Below are 21,027 nucleotides of genomic sequence, written 5' to 3'. Positions count from 1 at the left end.
TGCAAGTTATGCATGATTGTGTTGTGATATTAATTATGGCATGTGAGTTAAGCATGACCATGTGAAATCATTTGAAATTTGTGTCAGTACATCATAAATAGAACGCAGCAGGAGATTACTGTTGGAAATTTATTCTGCCATACTGCACCGCATCCAGTGTAGACAGCTTAATAAGTTTATTTTATTTTGTCATGACGTGGCTTCCAGTGTAGACACGGTGTTGAGAGAAGAATGCATCACGATTTTTTTGGTCTCATATAGAGATTACAATACGGTTCTGAACTAAAATAAATAATGTGTTACAACATGTTATTGCTGCATACTAATTAAAAGTGTTTAATTAATCTGAATTAATTATTAAACATTTTAATATACACTACCAGTCCAAAAGTCTTTGAACGGTAAGATTTTTTTTATTTTTTATAATTCTGTTCTGCTCACAGAGCCTACATTTATTTTATCCAAAATACAGTAAAAGTAGTAATGTTGTGATGCATTTGTACAATTTAAAAAAAAAACTGCTTTCTATTGGAATATATTTTAAAATGTAATTTATTTCTGTGGTCAAAGTTGAATTTTCAGCATCATTACTCCAAGCTTCTCAAGGAAGATTTTATTATTATTATTATTATTATTATTACTATTATCATTATCATAAGTATATAAATTAGTAATTTTATTTTGCAAGGATTCTTTAAATTGATCAAGTGTGACAAAGACATTTATAACATGATTTCTATTTCACATAAATTTTGTTCTTGTGAAACTTTCAAAGAAACCTGAAAAAAAAAAAATCTGTTTTCAACACAATATTAATAATAATAATAAATGTTTTTTTTGAACAGCAAATCAGAATATTAAAATAATTTCTGAAGGATCATGTGACAGAGGACTGGAGTAATGATGCTGAAAATTCAGCTTTGCATCACAGGAATAAATTACACTTTAAAATACATTAAAGTAGTAAGCAGTTATTTTAAATTGTAAAAATATTTCAAAATTTTTCTGAGCAGAAGAGACTTTCTTTAAAAACTTTACACATCTTATGGTTCAAAATCTTTTGACTGGTAGTGTATATATGATATATTTAAAACCCCAATTTTTTTTATATTAGAATTATGAAAAAGTTGTTTGAATCACTGATTCATCAACTCACTCATAAACCTACTTCACTTGTTTCATTACTGGATGAATCAGCGTTTTTGAACGATTCTCTTTAATGAAAAATTTATTCATTGACAAATACATTTTTAAGACACTTGTCACCACCTAGTGGCAAAACGACACGAACGTTATTTGTCTGAATCGAGATTGCGTTCTTTTAACGATTAATCGTGCAGCTCTAATCACATGCTGTCACAAAATTAGTGGCTAAGAACACAAGTGATAACGTGAGCTCAGCCACCAAAGTAGGAGAAGAACTATTTATTTTTAGACTTGTTTGTTGGCCAGTTGTGGCCTGTGCAATAAATATTAAAAGTTCTAAACCATCTATTGTGTTATTGTCCCACTATATGTATGGTATTATTTACAATAATACATTGAATTTGATCGGTGTCACACATTGTCCAACACAGCAACATTAGTGAAGATAAGTGTACAATGTATTATAATAATAATCTACTCTATTTAGAGTCCATTTCATTCAACATATTTAGTATTAGTGGCATCCAAGTTATTTGACACATCTGAACATTAAAAAAAAAAAGTAACATTTACTTTCCATGATAAATTAGTTACTTCTATAAAGATGTAACTCAGTTACTATTTGTGAGAACAAACTAGTAACTATAACTAATTACTTTTTTAAAAGTAACATGGCCAACACTGCTTTGCTCATTGTTGCTCATTATGCAGTTCGCATTTTATTTTTAATCATTTAGTTACATTGTGGCATTTTGCAGTAAGACAGAAATGTAAAATTTTGGTTCCAAGTTACCAGTGAACGGAATAGAGCAATGTCTCCATACAATCACAATTAGAGTGTGTCTACTGTAATGTTTCAAACCATAGCAAAAGAAAACAGGTGTGGATACAGGGAATCATTTATAGAAAAAAATAAAAAGCCTCAAGATAAGTTTTTAAAAAAAGTTAACAATACAAATAAAAGACATGGCTATGAAGATGCCATAATCAGATATGGCACACATTCAGCTGTGGTGTGAGCGTAGTCTTAATTTCAAACAGATACCTGTTTTCTTGTGCTTTTATAAATTACAGTGCCATTTTAAGCTTTCTCCACAAAGCATAAAAATCTCACTTTCATGACTTCTTATGTGCATCTATCGAGTGTAATGTCAAAAGAAAAGTATTACATTGATCACAGTTAATGGGCCTTTCTCCAGAATGAATATGCAATATTTTTAAAATGGCTTCCAGTGTGAACTCCTCTGTGAGTTTTCAGGTTTTCTTTGACTGTGAAACGCTTTGCACAATGATGACATATAAAATAGTTCTCCTAAGTATAATCTCATGTGGGTTTCTTCACAGAATTCCACACGTATTTCATGGGAATCTTAAGATTATTTGTGGGAAGCTCTTCCCAGAGGCTTCTCTTGAATGTGTTGTTTTTTAACATGAACATTGAGGTTACGTTTATTCCTGAAACTCTTTCCACACTGAGCACATTTACAGCATTCCTCTGCCGAATGAGTCTTCATGTGGCAATCAAATCTTATCAGACTTCTGAAACACTTTCCACACTGAACACATTCGAAGGGTTTTATTCCAGTGTGCCTGAGCTTGTGACACTCAAGGTTAAATTCTGTTGCGAGTCTCTTTCCGCAAAGATTACATGTGAACACATTCTGTCCAGTGTGAATTCTCATGTGGTATTTACAGGAGTATGCATTTGTGAAACTCTTCCCACAATACTTGCAAGAGTAAGGCTTCTCTCCAGTGTGACGTCTCATGTGGATTTTAAGGTTTTGTTTTCCAGGGAAACTCTTTCCGCACTGTTCACATGTATAAGGTTTTGCTCCAGTGTGAATGTTCATGTGGGAACGAAGGGTGCTTTTCTGTGTGAAACTCTTTCCACACAGATGGCAGGTGTAAGGTTTCTCTCCAGTGTGAGTTTTCATGTGACTTTGAATTCTTACTTTTTGACTGAAACTCTTTCCACACTGTTGACAGGTGAAAGGCTTATCTCCCGAATGAGTTCTCGTGTGCCTTTTAAGGTTTGATTTTTGAGTGAAACTTTTTCCACACTGTTGGCAGGTAAATGGTTTCTCTCCCGAGTGAGTTCTCATGTGACTTTTAAGAGCTTCTTTCTGAGTAAAACTGTTTCCACACTGTTGGCATGTGTAAGGCTTCTCTCCTGTGTGAGTTTTCATGTGCCTTTTAAGGGCACCTTGTTGAGTGAAGTTTTTTCCACACTGTTGGCAGGGTAATGGTATCTCTCCAGTGTGAACTCTCCTGTGCGTTTGAAGTTTTTGTTTTTCATCAAAACTCTTTCCACAGTGATGGCAGGTGAAAGAGCTGGTAGATTTGGTTTTCTGAGCTCTTTTTCCTAAAGATGTAGCTTTGGTCTGTGTGGAATTTTTACCAGTTATTAAATCATGGTGTTTCTCATACTGATCGGTCTGTTCTATTTCATTCGGATCTTGATTCTCCTCTTTCAGCACCAGCAGGTCTAAAGCAAAAAAAGATCATATAAAAGTTAACCACAGTTTAAAGCCAGAAAGCAAAAAATAAGAAAAGCAACGTGAAAGCTTTTAAGGTGGGGAAACACCAAGCCGACTTCAAACAACTAGCGGTCACATAACCATATGGTGTTGTCTTCTTCCTACATCAGCAGCATCTGGATCAAAAAGCTATAATTGGACACACTGCACAGTCTACCTACGACTGCAAACTAACATATGCATTCTGTGCGAGAACAATTATCTGTCTATATCAGCACTTATCAATAGTATGTATTCATCATTCAAAAGGAGAAACCAAAGCAAGGATATACAAAATATAAACGAAGCAGCGCTTGCTTACCATTTTGAATATCAGTTATGTTGATAACTTTATTCACTTTTAGCCACTCGTGTTATGAAAATATTTGCATAATTGTGTAAGATCAAGTAACATTAAAACAGCCCTCGGTCTGTGCTGCCGTCATTTACTCATTTTCATCACTTTCAGTTGAATTCTCAGGCATGCACTTGTTCGCTAAACTGAATTCCAATCAGAGTTCTCACTTGCCAATGGCCATGATGCCGATTCTCTGTTAAATTGGGCAAAGTGCCGCCGACCTGGAGGTCTGCTACCTGATCTGACTCCAACAGTCTGAGTCAGGTCGGGCTTGTAGCTAAACTAAAACTATATGCAGTAGGCTGCACTGATTTCATAGATGCATACATACATACATTACTGAACACAAATATCGGATCGTGCAGCACACACACAGAAACATTGTGGCGCACAGAAACTTTTATTAATAAAATAGCTTCTACGTAATTTTTCCCAGCAACAAGCTTTATTGCTGGTAGAGAATGATGCACAGGTGCAGGTTTCTCCTCCTTCTCTCCACTCTCAGAGATGGACGTCTCCAAACTTCTCCTGTCCAATCATCCTACTACTTGTCCACTTGATCCGATCCCCACTCACTCCCACTCTTCTTCAGTCATACCTTCGCTTACTCACGTTATCAACTCCTCTCTTCACTCTGGAACATTTCCCTCAGCATTCAAGCAGGCTCGGGTAAGCCCACTGCTCAGGAAACCATCTCTAAATCCAGCGCTTCTTAAACTACAGACCGGTATCCCTTCTTCCATTCATTGCAAAGACACTTGAGCGAGCTGTGTTCAACCAGTTTTCTATGTTCCTTTTACAGAACAACCTCCTGGACAGCAACCAATCTGGCTTCAAAAGTGGCCACTCAACTGAGACTGCTCTGCTCTCGGTTACTGAAGCCCAGCGACTAGCAGGTAATGTGCCGGGACACATTACTAGTGTTTTTTCCGGAATGGCAGTGTGAAAGGGGTTTAACAGACCTCAGCATGTTAGGTCAGGCCACACCTCCTCCACCACCATGACACTCAACACCAGCATACCACAGGGCTGTGTGCTGAGCCCATTCCTCTACACCCACAACTGCAAGCCTGTGCATGGATCAAACTCAATCATAAAGTTTACAGATGATACCACGGTGATTGGCGTCATCAGAGACCACTAGGAGATTGCCTACAGGGAGGAGGTACAGCACATGGTTGCATGGTGCGCTGACAACAACCTGCTGCCAAACACCGTAAGACAAAGGAGCTTATTGTAGACTCTCGGAAGAAGAAAGGAAGCACGTACGACCCCATCCACATTAATGGGATGGTTGTTGAATGTCTCTCCAGCTTCAAGTTCCTGGGAACCCACATCTCGTAGGACCTGTCCTGGACTACACACACCTCCAGCCTGGTCAAGAAGGCTCACCAGCGCTTCTTCTTCCTCAGGACACTAAAGAAGAACCAGCTGTCTTCAGCCATCCTGCTGAACTTCTACCGGTGTGCGATCGAGAGTATCCTGACCAGATGCATCACAGTATGATATGGGAACTGCTCAGTGGCTGACCGCAAGGCACTGCAGAGGGTGGTGAAAACTGCCCAACACATCACCTGGACACCACTTCCTGCTATTGAGGACATACAAAGAAAATGCTGTCTACGTCAAGCTCCCAGAATTCTTAAGGACTCCTTTCACCCTGGTCAAAGACTGGCCCTCCGGGAGGCGCTTCAGGAGCCACCGGACAAGGACGAGCAGACTCAGGAACAGCTTTTTTCTTACAGTTGTCTCCTTAATGAATTCTGCCCACTCTACCCACTGCTTATTGCACTTCTGGTTAGATATTAACTACATTTCATTGCCTTTAACCTTACATGTGCAATGACAATAAAGTTGAATTAGAGCTGCTCAATTATGGCAAAACTCTAAATCATGATTAATTTGGTCAATATTGTAATCACGATTATTTAACACTATTATGAGGGGGCCATATATGAGTGATTTATTCAAAGATAGTGATACTTAAATATGTGTTTCCTGTAAATAAGATTGCTATGACATATACATTGTAGAGATGAGTGGATTTTTGAAGGTTCAATTTGTAAGATATTTGCAGTAAAATATCCAAAAACCACTAGGCTAGTGTTATATATTTTGTCCAGCTGATTACTAACAAGATCTCTAATGTTTTCAACTACTTGTAAATCATGAGAAAATTCCCATTCTAAACAGTGACACGGGGCAGTGCAAGTGTCTGTCAATGACGTTAGTTACCCTTTGTTACCGCCTTTACTGACGTAGAACCCACATGACAACAGTGTCGCGGACAAATACAGAAGTAGCCAATTTGGGTCGACAAACTTCAACTAGAAAGAGATGCCGATCTCGCTTGTGTTTTACTCGACAGGTGAGTTGTTTTGATTCGTATCTTTAAAGAAAATGTATGCTATTATAATGATCAACAAGATTAGTATTATGGGGCATACAAGTCAAACACGGGGCATCGCATCTCTAGACCCGCGCGAGGACGCGTTTGATCCATAGTCTGATCGCGTCTTTGCATTGACTTTGTATGTAATCTACTCGCACAAGTCATTGAACTCGCATTAAATCCATGATTTATCTTTCCGCCCGATTGATGGCCGTCAGCGTTTGGGTAGAAGGCAACAAATCCCATCATTCCACGCTCCTTCTGAGCGTCATCAAACCATGCGATTGTTACTGTTTTGATAGTGCACCCAATGAAGGACAAGTTTTTACAGACAGAGGAAGGTCATTCCAAAGCCTAGGAGCTGCAACAGAAAACGCCCGATCGCCTTTACATTTTAAACGCGTTCGTGGAACTACAAGAAGCCAATGATCATTCGAGCACAGAGATCTGCTGGATTGACAGCGGCTGATTAAATCAGTAACATACTCAGGGGCTAGACTATGCAGAGACTTAAAAACATACAACAGCGCTTTGTATTGAATTCTGTATCGAATGTGTAACCAATGTAGTTTAATTAAAACTGGAGTAATGTGTTCTCTCTTCTTATTACCCGTTAAAAGTCTGGCAGCTGAGTTCTGAACGAGCTGCAAATGGGAGAGAGAGAAGCCTGACTCACACCCAGATACAATACATTAAAATAATCCAAACGTGAAGACACAAAGGCGTGAACAACCTTCTCCATATCATAAAAAGTAAGAATAGATTTCAATCTAGATATTCATCTAAGATGGAAGAAACTATTCTTAACAACAGCATTGATTTGCTGCTCAAATTTAAGCTCAGAGTCAAAAATGACACCAAGGTTCCTCCCAGGCAGTCATCATCTACACACCCCTTATTTCCAAATAAAATGATCTCAGTCTTATCCTCATTTAATTGGAGAAAGTTATTTGCAAGCCATCACGTAACTTCTGCCAAACATGCATGAAGAGACTGAATGGCACTTTTATGCCCATGATAATACAAGGTCAAACGTATGACAACGTTCATGAGTTGGACCCGAAACACATTGCAAAAAATCAAATGACAAATGGCTTTGAAGGACGGCACACGTATATATTAAAATCCCCCAAAATTTAAATATTGTCAAAAGAAGGGAGAATACCAGATAAAAATTCAGAGAACTCCTGTATAAAAATCCCCATGAGAGTTTGGGGGTCTATAAATCAAAACACATAACAGATTTAAAAGAATTAAACAGCATAATTTACTGAGATTCAAAAGAGCTAAAGGACGCAGAAGGTGAAAGTCAACACTTAAACTTCTAAAATCTTAAAATCTTTAAAAACAACTGCAAGACCCCCGCCACGACCAACAGACCTAGGGGTCTGAAAAAACTGCAGCCAGGAGAAAGTTCAGAAAGAGAAGTCATTTCACCAGCATTAAGCCAAGTCTCAGTAACAAATAAAAAATCAATTTCATGAGAAAGAAAAAGATCGTTCAGGATGAAGGTCTTATTTGCCAGAGATCTCGCGTTTATCAACGCCATTGTCACTGGAGTGGGAGTGGCATAAGAAGAGGATCGCAGAGAGGAATCGTACAATGTTACTGGACTACTGTCACATAAATAGTGAAGATTCCAATGATTAACTTCTTGATATCTAGACTGTCGCCTCGCGTACACCATCCGCGAGGACTGAGGCATCAACGCCGAAGACGGAAAGAAAGGCACAATGTATGAACATCTCAAGTTCACGATCACGGCCTCCGCCATCCTCTTCGATCTCACAAGGACTCCAGCCCGCTTCCCACGCTTCCTTTACCGTTTCCTCCATATGCACAGACATCCCGGCAGGTAACACATTTTCCTCAATGCGACTGGCACAAAATGCGAGTGCAGATGCCAATCATATCTGGGATTGCTAAATAAACAATCAGTCACAGCCGATCAAATATTAAAGGGATAGTTCACCCAAATAGCAAAATTATGTCATTAATAACTCACCCTCATGTCGTTCCAAACCAGTAAGACCTCCGTTTATCTTCTGAACACAGTTTAAGATATTTTAGATTTAGTCCGAGAGCTCTCAGTCCCTCCATTGAAGCTGTGTGTACGGTATACTGTCCATGTCCAGAAAGGGAAGAAAAACATCATCAAAGTAGTCCATGTGACATCAGAGGGTCAGTTAGAATATTTTGAAGCATCGAAAATACATTTTGGTCCAAAAATAGCAAAACCTACGACTTTATTCATCATTGTCTTCTCTTCCGTGTCTGTTGTGAGAGAGAGTTCAAAACAAAGCAGTTTGTGATATCCGGTTCGTGAACGAATCATTCGAGCCAATATATAACATTACTCCCAAATATATTTTTAGGTCGCACAGATTAAATTTCAGGAGCATATGCGACAAAAATGTTGGCAATTTCGAGCCTTGTAGAATCTGCTAAACTTTCTAGCTAGAAGTATGCAATAACCAACATGGCGTTACTTTGCAAAGTTAGACCAGAATCGTTTAACATTAATGTTATGGAATCATGACAAAAGTGATCAATTGATTGGTTAAATTTTACTAGACCTGCATATAAAAATGAAAGACAATATATTGGATTTGCTTACATGAATCACCCGTGTTCACGGTCTTCATCAGTCAACTGAAGCTGTTCACGTGAGTAGATGGTTGGGTGTGTGGCATTCAGAACGGTGCGCGTACACTTTGAACTTCAATCGTGACAAATTATTATTATTATTATTATAACCTTTATTTAAACAGGAAAAGTCCCATTGAGACACAGTCTCTTTTACAAGGGAGTCCTGTATAGCACGTGCAATCATAGGTTACAAGACAATAAATTAAAATATAAAATACAATGCAGATTTGCACAAAATTTACAATATATTTGCATGTGAAGATGCAGTGACTTTAAAATATATAAACAAACAAAAATAGTGGCTTGAAGTCAATATCCACCATTAATTAAAGCAATTACACATGTCCGTCCGCATATCCAATATTCTTTTTTTAAAAGCAGCTAATGAAATCAGCGCACCAATCTTTAGTCTAGACTGTAGTTCATTCCAGGACGAAGGACCATAGAATGACAGACCCCTCTTTCCTGCTTCAGTCCTCATTCTTGGTACATTAAAAAGTAGTACATCACTAGATCTTAATCGATATGTACTTTGGATACGAACAAATTTTAAACAAATATAAGACGGCAAAATACCTAAAATCGCTTTATAAATAAAAATGTACCAATGTCGCATCCTGCGCGATTTAAGTGACGGCCAATTTACCATATTGTATAAGATGCAATGATGTGTCTGATAGCCAGCATTTGTAATGAACCTGAGAGCCGCATGATAAAGAGGGTCTAGTATTGAAAGAGTAGATGGACAAGCAAATTGATAGATGATATCCCCATAATCTATCTGAGACAGGAATAATCCTGCAACCAGTCTTTTTCTTATAGTCCTAAAAAAGCAAGATTTTAATCTATATAAGAATGCCAGAGTGAACTTAAGTTTCATAGCTAGAGCTTCAATGTGTTTTTTAAAGGTAAAACCTTTATCAAGCCAGATACCCAAATACTTGTAAGTATCAACAAGTTCAATAGCTTCATCTTGAAGTGTCTTAATAGCAAGAACTGGGACTTTAGTACCTACGGGGGCAAAAACCATTGCCTTTGTCTTTTTTGCATTTAAAAGTAGCTTCAAATCAAACAAGGCGGATTGTAGTGAGGTGAAATCTGACTGCAAATTTGCACAGGCAGCCTCAGGTGTAGAGGCACAAGAATACATAATTGTGTCATCGGCATACAAATGATACTGTGAAAATTTAAATTCACTACAAACATTATTTATATAGATAATAAAAAGCAAAGGACCTAAAACTGAACCTTGTGGGACACCCTTTTTTAGAATAACAGGGTCAGATGTTACATTCCCATGTCTTACAATTTGCATCCGTTCAGAGAGATAGCTTTGAAACCAATTTACAGCTCTATGACCCACACCAATATTCAACAAGGTTTTGATTAGCATGAAGTGGTCCACTGTGTCAAATGCCTTAGTAAGGTCAATGAACACAGCCATACAGAATAACTTTTCATCAATTGCCGCTTTTATATCATCGATAACTTTTAAGCAGGCAGAAACTGTGCTGTGGCCAGATCTAAAACCAGATTGCATGTTGTTAAGAATATTTTGTGAAACCAAAAAAGTTTTTAATTGATCAGACACTAAAATCTCCAAAACCTTAGCTAAAACCGAAAGATTTGAGATAGGTCTGTAATTATTTGCATCACATGGATCCCCAGATTTTAATAATGGTGTGACGTAAGCCTGCTTCCACGAAGTAGGCACTGTATCTGTGCAAATGGACAGGTTAAAGATATAAGTGAGTGGTTTCACTATAATTTCTGCTGCCATTTTTAACAAACCCGGATCAAGTCCATCTGGCCCAGCTGCCTTCTTGGAATCAATGTTCTGCAAAACATGTAAAACTTTTGTTTCCAAGAATGGCGTAAACTCAAGGATTGAAGGAGAAACAATGTCATCAACCACTTCCCCTGGTAGTGACTGGCATAAAGGTTCCGCCAGGGATATATTATTCCAAGGTTCCTCCATGTTGGTTTCGCCATGGGGAATTTCATCTGTTTCTACCTGGTAATTATATTGAACCATAGAGGTTTCACCCAATGTTCTCTCAAAAATATGACCTGCCTTTCCAAAGTGCTCATTAAAAGCATTTAGCATATACCTCTTCTCTGTTATCACAGCACTTTCTATTTTCAACTGGTGGGGGAAGCCATTTACTTTCTTATTTTGTAATGCTCTAATAGTTTTCCAGAATTTAGAATGGTCATGCAAACTAATTGACGTTTGCGCCAAATAGTATTCAGCTTTAGATTTTCTAATAAGCGCTGTACACTGATTTCTAAGAGTTCTAAAAAGACACCAGTCGTTAGCACTCTGTGTTTTTCTAGCTATTGACCATTGATTATTTCTGGCATGGATTAGGTCAGCTATATCTTTAGAAAACCAAGGGTTGTCTCTGTTTTTTATCCTAAACTTCCTAATAGGGGCATGTTTATTTGCAAGCTTTAAGAAATGTTGCTGAAAAAAAGCAACAGCATCCTCAATAGTAGGAATCAATTCTATTTGAAGCCATTTCACTCTGGATAAATCTTGAAGGAAAGCTTGCTCCGAGAAATGCCTGAAACAACGTCTGAGAACTCCGACCTTCGGATTTGGGTAATTTTGTACTCCTAACACATGCAATAGCACAATGATCACTCATATCGTTTGGAAAAAACACCAACAGCAACATATTTATGTGCTGCATTTGTTAAAATAACATCAATGAGTGTATCTTTACCTAGCTGTGAAGGATTTTTCCTGGTAGCACAATTTATAAGTTGTTTTAGATTTAAAGAATCACAAACCCGCTTTATGTTCTCAGATTTCTCAGTCATCCAATCCCAGTTCAAATCACCCAACAAGATTAATTCAGATGAATGAAAATTTAATATCACCTCTGACAGACTAGAGATACTATCATTAATGGCAGTGGGGGGCCTATAACAACCGATGACAATAAGTGGAATAGTCCCAATTTTTATTTCCACAGCTATAAGTTCAAATTGCTTAGGAATTGATTTAGAAAGCCGAACAGAGCACTGAAATTTGTCCGAAATATAAACTGCAACACCTCCAGCCCTACCTTTACGATCAGATCTAAAAATTCTATAACCATCAATAAATAAAACATTATCAGAGACAGAAGGTTTTGAACCAAGAATTTTAAATATATCTAATTTGGGAACAAGACTTCTAACATTTATATGAAGAAAGCCAAGCCCATGTCTGTTACTAAATTCTAAGGGGGTTGGAAGCTGATGTAGACTTTCAAGAAACAAATCTGGACCTGGATTGGTACTCACATTTCCAGAAACCAGAAGGAGTAATAGGATTAAAATTTTAGAGAAAGATTTTGAAGCACTAGATACCTTGCTATGATGTACAGCGGGCCAATAAGTGCCCCTACAGGCAAACGCGTCCAGAAGCAATAATTCAAAAGCAACAGTACATTTTATACCATCTAAAATGAGCACATTATAAAGTGAAGCAGTGGTCAGATAAGCATTTAACTGGCCATTTGACACAGTAAGGAAATCGTTGCGACTAAAAACACATACATCTTCAACTTGTGGCCCACTCAGGAAAGTATAAAAAAGAGCATACAACAAGGTGTACTTTAACATCGTAACAAGTTTTGCTTTTCTCTTATTTCTCTAAATCATTCCTATAAAGTAAACTTTAATATATCAGTTTATATGCAAAGAAGACAATTAAAGCAGTCACCTTGGCAGATGCTTACTCCGAAACATCAAAACACAGGAGAAAAAACTATGCACCTTAACCAGCGAACCTTCATCAACAGGCAGTCAATGTAGCTTAGCAACAGCAGAGCTTGACAAGCGATCCCCTGAGCCGGCTTACCTCAACAACGAGGAGAGATAACGATTCGGCCAGTCAAACGATCCCTCAGCCCGGTAACACCACTCAGGCCTGTTCAGCGATCCTCCAACCCGGCTTACCTCAGCAACGGCAGGAGGTAACGCAACTCACGCCGAATCAGCGATCTCTAAGCCAGCATAGCCCAGCAGCAACAGGAGGTATAACGACACCTACGTCGATTCAGCGATCCACTTGGCTCAGCTTAGCTCGGCAACGGCCAGAGGTAACGCCGCTCACGCTGATTCCGCGAACTCTCGGCCAGCATAGACCAGCAGCAACAGGAGGTATAACAACACCTACAAACCTCGCTGCAATAAAATGATCTTGAAAGAAACTCCAGACCTCCACTTTCACCCCAGACACAACTTTGGCAATCCCCGCTCCAGTCTGCTCCTCCCGCCCAAAAAGAAAGTTAGTAGCTCCTGGTACCAAGCTAATATTGATTCCTTCTGTTTCAGCGTGTTCTTCCACACTGAAATGTGTGAAATGTGTTGAATACTAATTCAAATTATTGGACTACTTGTGGAGTGACATGACGACATGATCCAAAGGCACATAAAAACGACGGCGGTTAGCGATCATTATGTTTACCAATACCCGACCCAAAATCCATGCATTGTATGTTTTTATATGTTGCCAAAAATCCACTAAAATTTTAATAAACCTCTTGGACGTCCTATTATTTTCATAATAAATAAAACCAGGGACAGTTAGATGAAAAGGTAAGTTTACTATGTATAGAGCGTTGTATCTTTCCCCATTAAAAACTATACGAGTAACACATACAGTTTTTGGTATCAGTGTATTCCCAATAGAAATTAATGGTTTTGTTATCTTCAGTAGATATTTGGTTTAATGTTACTCAAATTAATGGTTTTGTTTAAGCTACTACTGATATTTCTCCTGATTTACTGGGCGATGTCAAAATAACAAAAGTCCAACACTGAAGTGTGATCTTTCTCAGGTGCACTTATATTAGTCAGGTCATGTGATCTCAACATCTGTCCACCTGAGGCTCCATGTCAAATAAAACCACTTTAATCAGGATACTTCAGAAACATCATTAATTTCTGCAGAGCTGGACATTTTCAAATGTGTGAGTTGAGCTTTGAGAAAGAAACCAACCTGTTTGTTCCTCAGTCTCTTCTTGTTTCAGACTGAACACTTCTTCAATCCTTACGTCTTCACTCTCCTCTTTAATAAACGCCATCTTTATATCAGTGTGTCACGAGGATCTCAGTTTCTTCAGCAGGACATTCTCTGTTTAAGATGAAGAGAACAATGAATAGAAAGCAAAATAAACCCCAACTAAATCTCTCGTCTGCTCCCTAGTTCAGTACTCATCACACTAGTTCAGTACTCATCACACTAGTTCAGTAGTCAGCACACTAGTTCAGTATCAGTGCACTAGTTCAGTACTCAGCACACTAGTTCAGTAGTCAGCACACTAGTTCAGCAGTCAGTACACTAGTTCAGTAGTCAGAACACTAGTTCAGTAGTCAGCACACTAGTTCAGCAGTCAGCACACTAGTTCAGTAGTCTGCACACTAGTTCAGTAGTCAGAACACTAGTAAGAGATTCAGCACACTAGTTCAGCAGTCAGTACACTATTTCAGTAGTCAGAACACTAGTTCAGTATTCAGCACACTAGTTCAGCAGTCAGTACACTAGTTCAGTAGTCTGCACAGTAGTTCAGTAGTCAGAACACTAGTAAGAGATTCAGCACACTAGTTTAGTAGTCAGCACACTAGTTCAGCAGTCAGTACACTAGTTCAGTAGTCAGAACACTAGTAAGGGATTCAACACACTAGTTTAGTAGTCAGAACACTAGTTCAGCAGTCAGTACACTAGTTCAGTAGTCAGAACACTATTTCAGTAGTCAGTACACTAGTTCAGTAGTCAGCACACTAGTTCAGTAGTCAGCACACTAGTTCAGTAGTCAGAACACTAGTTCAGTAGTCAGAACACTAGTTCAGCAGTAAGTACACTAGTTCAGTAGTCAGAACACTAGTTCAGTAGTCAGCACACTAGTTCAGCAGTCAGCACACTAGTTCAGCAGTCAGTACACTGGTAAGGGATTCAGCACACTAGTTTAGTAGTCAGCACACTAGTTCAGTATCAGTGTGTCACAAGGATCTCAGTTGCTTCAGCAGGACATTCTCTGTTTAAGATGAAGAGAACAATGAACAGATAGCAAAATAAACCCCAACTAAATCTCTCGTCTGCTCCCTAGTTCAGTAGTCAGCACACTAGTTCAGTAGTCAGAACACTAGTTCAGCAGTCAGTACACTAGTTCAGTAGTCAGAACACTATTTCAGTAGTCAGCACACTAGTTCAGTAGTCAGCACACTAGTTCAGCAGTCAGTACACTAGTTCAGTAGTCAGAACACTATTTCAGTAGTCAGCACACTAGTTCAGTAGTCAGCACACTAGTTCAGCAGTCAGTACACTGGTAAGGGATTCAGCACACTAGTTTAGTAGTCAGCACACTAGTTCAGTATCAGTGTGTCACAAGGATCTCAGTTGCTTCAGCAGGACTTTCTCTGTTTAAGATGAAGAGAACAATGAACAGATAGCAAAATAAACCCCAACTAAATCTCTCGTCTGCTCCCTAGTTCAGTAGTCAGAACACTACTAGTAAGGGAGTCAGCACACTAGTTCAGTGGTCACTCTAGTAAGTGGGTCATCACACTTGATCAGTGGTCAGCACACTAGTAATGGAGTCAGAGTTAAATCTACTTAGAAGTGAGCTAACTGTATTTATGATAAACTGATTCAGACACAGGGAGCGAAACCAGACGCTCTTTACTGTTACTTCTGTGCTGATGCATTTACTCACACAAAATAACGCCTATTAATGTTATATAAAGCACTACAATGTTACATTCAATAATTAATCTGATATCGTTTAACAACTATATAATTAACTGAACGCTTTCTATCAGTATAAGCAGTTTACAAACACAGACTTGAGCCGGATCACAAAAGACGCGGGAGCGCGCGCAGTCCTATGATGTCACGCCGCCAGAGCAGAATTAAAGTCTTCTCCGTCCGCTCAGACACAATGAACAGCTTTCAGACAGAGAAAGATTACAGAGCTCTTATTGGACAGGTGATCAAACATATATTTAAGATGAAATATAAATCTAATCATAAAGGTATTAATAATATAGCCTAATTATCAGTGTTATTTAACTAATATAAATTTTAACTTGTGGGATTACAAATGTAAGAATCTGTCTTAATAAAATTAGCGCAGCGTTAATGAAACTCTCGAGAGATAGCGTCGTTAATAACCGAAAGTAGAACGTCTTCCTCGTCACTCTCCAGTGCAGCTGGCGGCGGTAAGCGCCTTTCCAGTTGGCTTGCAACCCGCCAATAAACTCGCAGAAGAAGACGGAGCCCGTGAACGGGACTTTTATTTTGGCTGCTAGACGTCACACACCCGCTTGACATCCGGGTGAAGAAAGGTTTGTTTGTGTTCGTTTAAAGTGTTGAAATCGATGTAAACTGTTCAGACGACAGTATGACTTTACAAGAAGTGTAAAACGAATGGACTGTTGTTGAGTGTAGCACGGTTAACGCTTTATCCAACGGTAATGAAGGTTATTGTTGTGAGGTGCGTCTCATTTCGCTCCCTGTCGAGAACACTTCACTTTAGACACACACTTCCGAGAAATACAGCCCTTAAAACCAAACCATCTCCAAACCGTGTGACATTCGTTTGGTTTAGTGTTTGAGATAAACCGGGCTCAACGCGAATTATTTTGTCTACTCGTCCGTTCAGGTTATTACTGACCCTGCCAACATTTACACTGAAACATAAAATACACGCTGTTAATCGTCTTTGATCTGTGTTATTGAACTAAAAGACTCTGTCGACTGCACATATGACCCCAAACTCTTAAGATACCGATTCAATTTCACTAGCACAGCAAACACCACTAGCCTAACAATTGTAAAGTCCCTAGGTTTTTAAAGACAAGTGAAGAGTCAGTACATAAGAGCAAAGGAACACATTAAACAGTAGCATTATTAAATACATAGAATAAAGATACAAATAAAATGAAAGTGCTTTAGGTCTTTATGTTTGAAGGTGCCAGGTACAGAAACTGAATAATCACATGCAAAATAACATTTATATTCTTCACTCTGTCTCGCATCTTGATTATTCACAGCTATTTTACCTTCATGCGATCTGAATTATTGTGAATATAAACGTTTCCTAATCAGAAATTGGACGTGAACAGCCTCTCAAGTCGTATTTACTATTAAGAAACTCTGAAATAATTTTGATTTACTCTGAAATAATTTTAACCAAACTGCTTCCCATTGCATAGTCTATTGTATATTATATGCTAAATATTGTAGTTTAATCTTGTTAATGTTAATGTTAATTGACCCAATTTTAATGGTTAGTTTTTAATGTATATTATTATTTGTGTTTTAATGAACACGATTGGTATTTAAATGGTCTTTTTGCAATTTAATATTCACTGACACTAGTCTATATCACAATTTGATTCAAGTGTACTGACCTGTTTTATTATTTATGCATAATAAAAATAACAATTTCTGTGATTCTGCCCACATTCCTCAGAGATCACAGGTCACTACTAATGTAGCAAACGTTACATTGAAGCGATGTACATTCATCTGAGTGAGTGAGATGGAGAGAAGTTAACAAGGGACAGGTGCAAACAATTGGACTGGAGTGCAGCCTCAGTTTGTCATTAACATGAAAGAGAGAAACTAAGCTTTTTAAAATCACTAGAGTCACTTGAGATGATCTGTTCACCAAATGATTCAATTGAAGCGCTCAAATTACTGTGCTCATGTAGATATGCATTATTGTTTTGGGCATGCGTTGTTTTACGTTTATTGTTGAAATCATGCATTTTTGTTTTTAATTGTTTGTTTTAGTGTTTATATAATCTGTGTTCTTTTATAAATTTTTAGCGCACGTTTTGAGTGTTTTACGGCCATTAACTCTCCCTCTGACTGACTTTAATGTAATTTAGTTTGTATTTCTGTTTTCCAGAAGTGCTCGTGGTGAAGCGTGATGGCGTTTATTAAACAGGAGAGTGACGACCTGAGGATTGCAGAAGTGTTCAGTCTGAAACATGAAGACACTGAGGAACAAACTGGTTGGTTTCATCCTCCAAGATTAACTCGCTCACTTTTTCCTTATTAAAATGTCCAGCTCTATAGAAATTAATGATATTTTTTGAGGAATGTAAAGTCCTCTTTTAGCTGAAAGCATGTGCCTAAACGGTCAAATACACGCAAAAATGTGTCAAGATGTGGCGCTTGGTGATTATTCACGTAAGCCCCTGTCGGCTATGTAGTAAACGAATGTAAACAGATACAAGTGTAACAGTAAATTGGATCCGTGCAGCTCTTAAAGTGACAGTGGCTTATATCTTCACAGAAGGTCTATTGTAGCTTCAATAAGAAACAAAGGAAGTTAAATTTTTACAGCGAAGACTATGCCGTTTTATTTTTCATTAGATTTATTCAATATATATAGACTGTTAACTGAATACTTTATTAATGACATACATGTATTTTTTGGTTTTATGGCCCACTAATAATCGTGATTATGATTTTTGGCATATTCGAGCAGCCCTAAGTCTTTTTAACCTTAAAACACCCTGCAAGTTTTACAGCTTAAGATGTCATCCTCATAAACAAAGCATTTATTTAATTGAGCTCCAAATATGGCTCTATTTCAATCCTATGGGCGAGGTGACATCACCTAGCACCAGTCGTTTGCATAAACTCCGCCTCCTGAGCGACACATCGACATAGGCCCCGCCCACCGGCATTAATCCACTAACAGTTGACACTAGATTACGCTGGATGCGAGTGTCACGTCGTGTTAAAAACAAATAGAAATTACAGTAACTGTGCTAACTTGTCTAGACTGGATACAGATGCGTGTTCACTTTCTTTTTACTGATTAAAAAAAAAAAACGATTAAAAAAATGTATAAATCCTGAAGTAGCCTGAACGAAACAATAATTTTTAGCAACATTAACAGGTGAAAGTGTAGAAGAAGAAAAAACAACGCAGAAATTTCTTTAAAACTGTGTGTTCCTGTTTCACGCATAGGGTTTTACTTCATTTCTTATGGAACATTATTGTTTTGTTTTTCTACTAACAGCCTACTAATTGTATTTTCAGTAAATTGTTTAAAATCTATGGCTAACCTATTTGGGAAAATAGTTTTAAGATGACTTTCGAGTCAGTCTGTTGATGCCAAAAGCTAGGGTTCACAATGAAGTGATAAAAGATTCTAGGAATCAAATTGAATATTTTTATATATCAGAAACAAGTTGCATATCATTTATGATTTTCAATGAAATAAGAAACGTGTATGTCTCAGTTTATTCACAAATTTACTTTCGAAGTAAAATAGATTTTATAGAACAAACATTAAAACACAGAACACTACAACACAAGACATGGCATACATCATGCTACGCATCTCTCACACTTAGATGTGCGCACCAGAGCGAATAAAGCCTTGAAGCCACTTATAAAGGTGTCTCTACACTACAGTACAAAGGAAAAAGCATGATCTCCTTTAAAACCTTTTGATGTTTTAATACTTTTATCTTGATTTAGCTCTCTGTTGCTTTGAGCCATTCAACTCTCATTAACTTCTATTTGTCTTTTTGTTTCACTTTAGACCTGATGGCAATAAAAGAAGAGAGTCAAGAACTGAAAGAAACCGAAGAGAAAGCTCAATATGAGAGACATGATTTCTTTGTTGTGAAAAACCCTATACCGTCTGAAACCGATTCGGTTCAGAAGACCAAACCTCCCAGTTACTTAACATGCCATGAATGTGGAAAGTGTTTCACATTAAAAGTAAACCTTAACGAACACATGAAAATTCACGCTCGAGAGAAGCTGTTCACATGCCATCACTGTGGAAAGAGTTTCACACGAAAAGAAAGCCTTGATGAACATGAAATCTTTCACACCGGCGGAAAGCCTTTCACTTGTGATCAGTGTGGAAAGAGTTACAGATATAAAGACACTCTTAAAGCTCACATGAGAATTCACACCGGAGAGAAGCCCTTCACATGCCAACACTGTGGAAAGAGTTTCACAGTAAAAGGAAACCTTAAACAACACATGAACACTCACACCAGAGAGAAGCTGTTCACATGCCATCACTGTGAAAAGAGTTTCTTTACAAGTGAAACCCTTAATCAACACATAACCATCCATTCAGAGAAGCCATTCACATGTGATCAGTGTGGAAAGAGTTACAAATACGAAGAAAGACTCAAGTCCCACATGAGAGTTCACACTGGAGAGAAGTCGTTACATGGCTACAAGGGTGAAGATTCAGGACCGAGCAGGTTTGAGTGTCACCAGTGTGGAGAGAGTTTCAGCTGTAAAGTGAGCCTCTACACTCACGTGAGACTTCATACTACAGCCAAGGCTTTCACCTGCGAACTGTGTGGGGATAGCTTTTTACAAAATGGAAATCTTAAGTCCCACATGAGGATTCACACTAGAGAGAAGCGGTTAGAGTGGAAAGAGATTCAGACGTAACGCTCGATTCACACTTGAAAAGTTCTTACTATTAGGATCATAGAAACGTGTCCAAAGTGTTAATTCACTACTATACAGTGACAACTGGGGATGTTTATTTTAATTTTTTAAAATGGCACTAGAAAGTATGCATGTCTTTGAAATGGTGAAGTTGAATGTGGCTCAAATCTGATTGTCTACCTTCATAAACATTTGCATTCTTTCTCTCTCTCTCTCTCTCTCTCTCTCTCTATATATATATATATATATATAGGCTTTTATTTTATGTCTTGTGCATATGAACTCCAGTGGATGCACCTGCCCATGTGCTTTGCTATAGCTCAGTTCTCAAAGTTTTTGTCCCAAGGAACAACTTTGCAATTATTAAATAAATCTTTCAACCGAAGGAATATATGTCTTCCTTAAATGTAATGTTAGTTCTGTACTTCAGCGTTGGGTAAAACACCATAATCTCCTTTGTGGTAACAGCGAAGATGTTGAATTAAACATACACACAATCAGCTTTTTTCCACATGCCCCTCTA

General features: G+C 38.1%; 2 protein-coding genes across 4 annotated transcripts; one reads left to right on the top strand and one right to left on the bottom strand.

Moving 5' to 3' along the window:
• Positions 1-1,831: 1,831 nt before the first annotated feature.
• On the bottom strand, positions 1,832-15,969 carry LOC132138007 (gastrula zinc finger protein XlCGF57.1-like). 2 transcript variants are annotated; one of them, XM_059547643.1, is made up of 4 exons: positions 15,902-15,969; positions 14,058-14,192; positions 2,491-3,631; positions 1,832-2,167 (listed from the first exon to the last, which is right to left on the bottom strand). In XM_059547643.1, the coding sequence occupies exons 2-3, from the start codon at positions 14,140-14,142 to the stop codon at positions 2,523-2,525; spliced, it is 1,194 nt and encodes a 397-aa protein (XP_059403626.1). In that variant the 5' UTR covers positions 14,143-14,192; positions 15,902-15,969; the 3' UTR covers positions 1,832-2,167; positions 2,491-2,522. The 2 variants fall into 2 exon arrangements, with proteins under 2 accessions (XP_059403626.1, XP_059403635.1); XM_059547652.1 differs by lacking the exon at positions 15,902-15,969 and adding an exon at positions 15,772-15,870.
• A 443-nt stretch (positions 15,970-16,412) lies between these two features.
• LOC132139465 (gastrula zinc finger protein XlCGF8.2DB-like) lies at positions 16,413-20,705 on the top strand. 2 transcript variants are annotated; one of them, XM_059547838.1, is made up of 3 exons: positions 16,413-16,551; positions 17,974-18,079; positions 19,627-20,705. In XM_059547838.1, exons 2-3 carry the CDS (start codon positions 17,995-17,997, stop codon positions 20,502-20,504), a joined length of 963 nt encoding a protein of 320 aa, XP_059403821.1. In that variant the 5' UTR covers positions 16,413-16,551; positions 17,974-17,994; the 3' UTR covers positions 20,505-20,705. The 2 variants fall into 2 exon arrangements, with proteins under 2 accessions (XP_059403821.1, XP_059403810.1); XM_059547827.1 differs by lacking the exon at positions 16,413-16,551 and adding an exon at positions 17,724-17,769.
• The last annotated feature ends 322 nt before the right edge of the window (positions 20,706-21,027 follow it).

This window comes from Carassius carassius, chromosome 1 (assembly GCF_963082965.1).
Source record: "Carassius carassius chromosome 1, fCarCar2.1, whole genome shotgun sequence".
Lineage (NCBI taxonomy): Eukaryota > Metazoa > Chordata > Actinopteri > Cypriniformes > Cyprinidae > Carassius > Carassius carassius.
The sequence above is the reverse complement of the archived record's forward strand: the minus strand, read 5'-3'. Positions and strand labels throughout refer to the sequence as shown.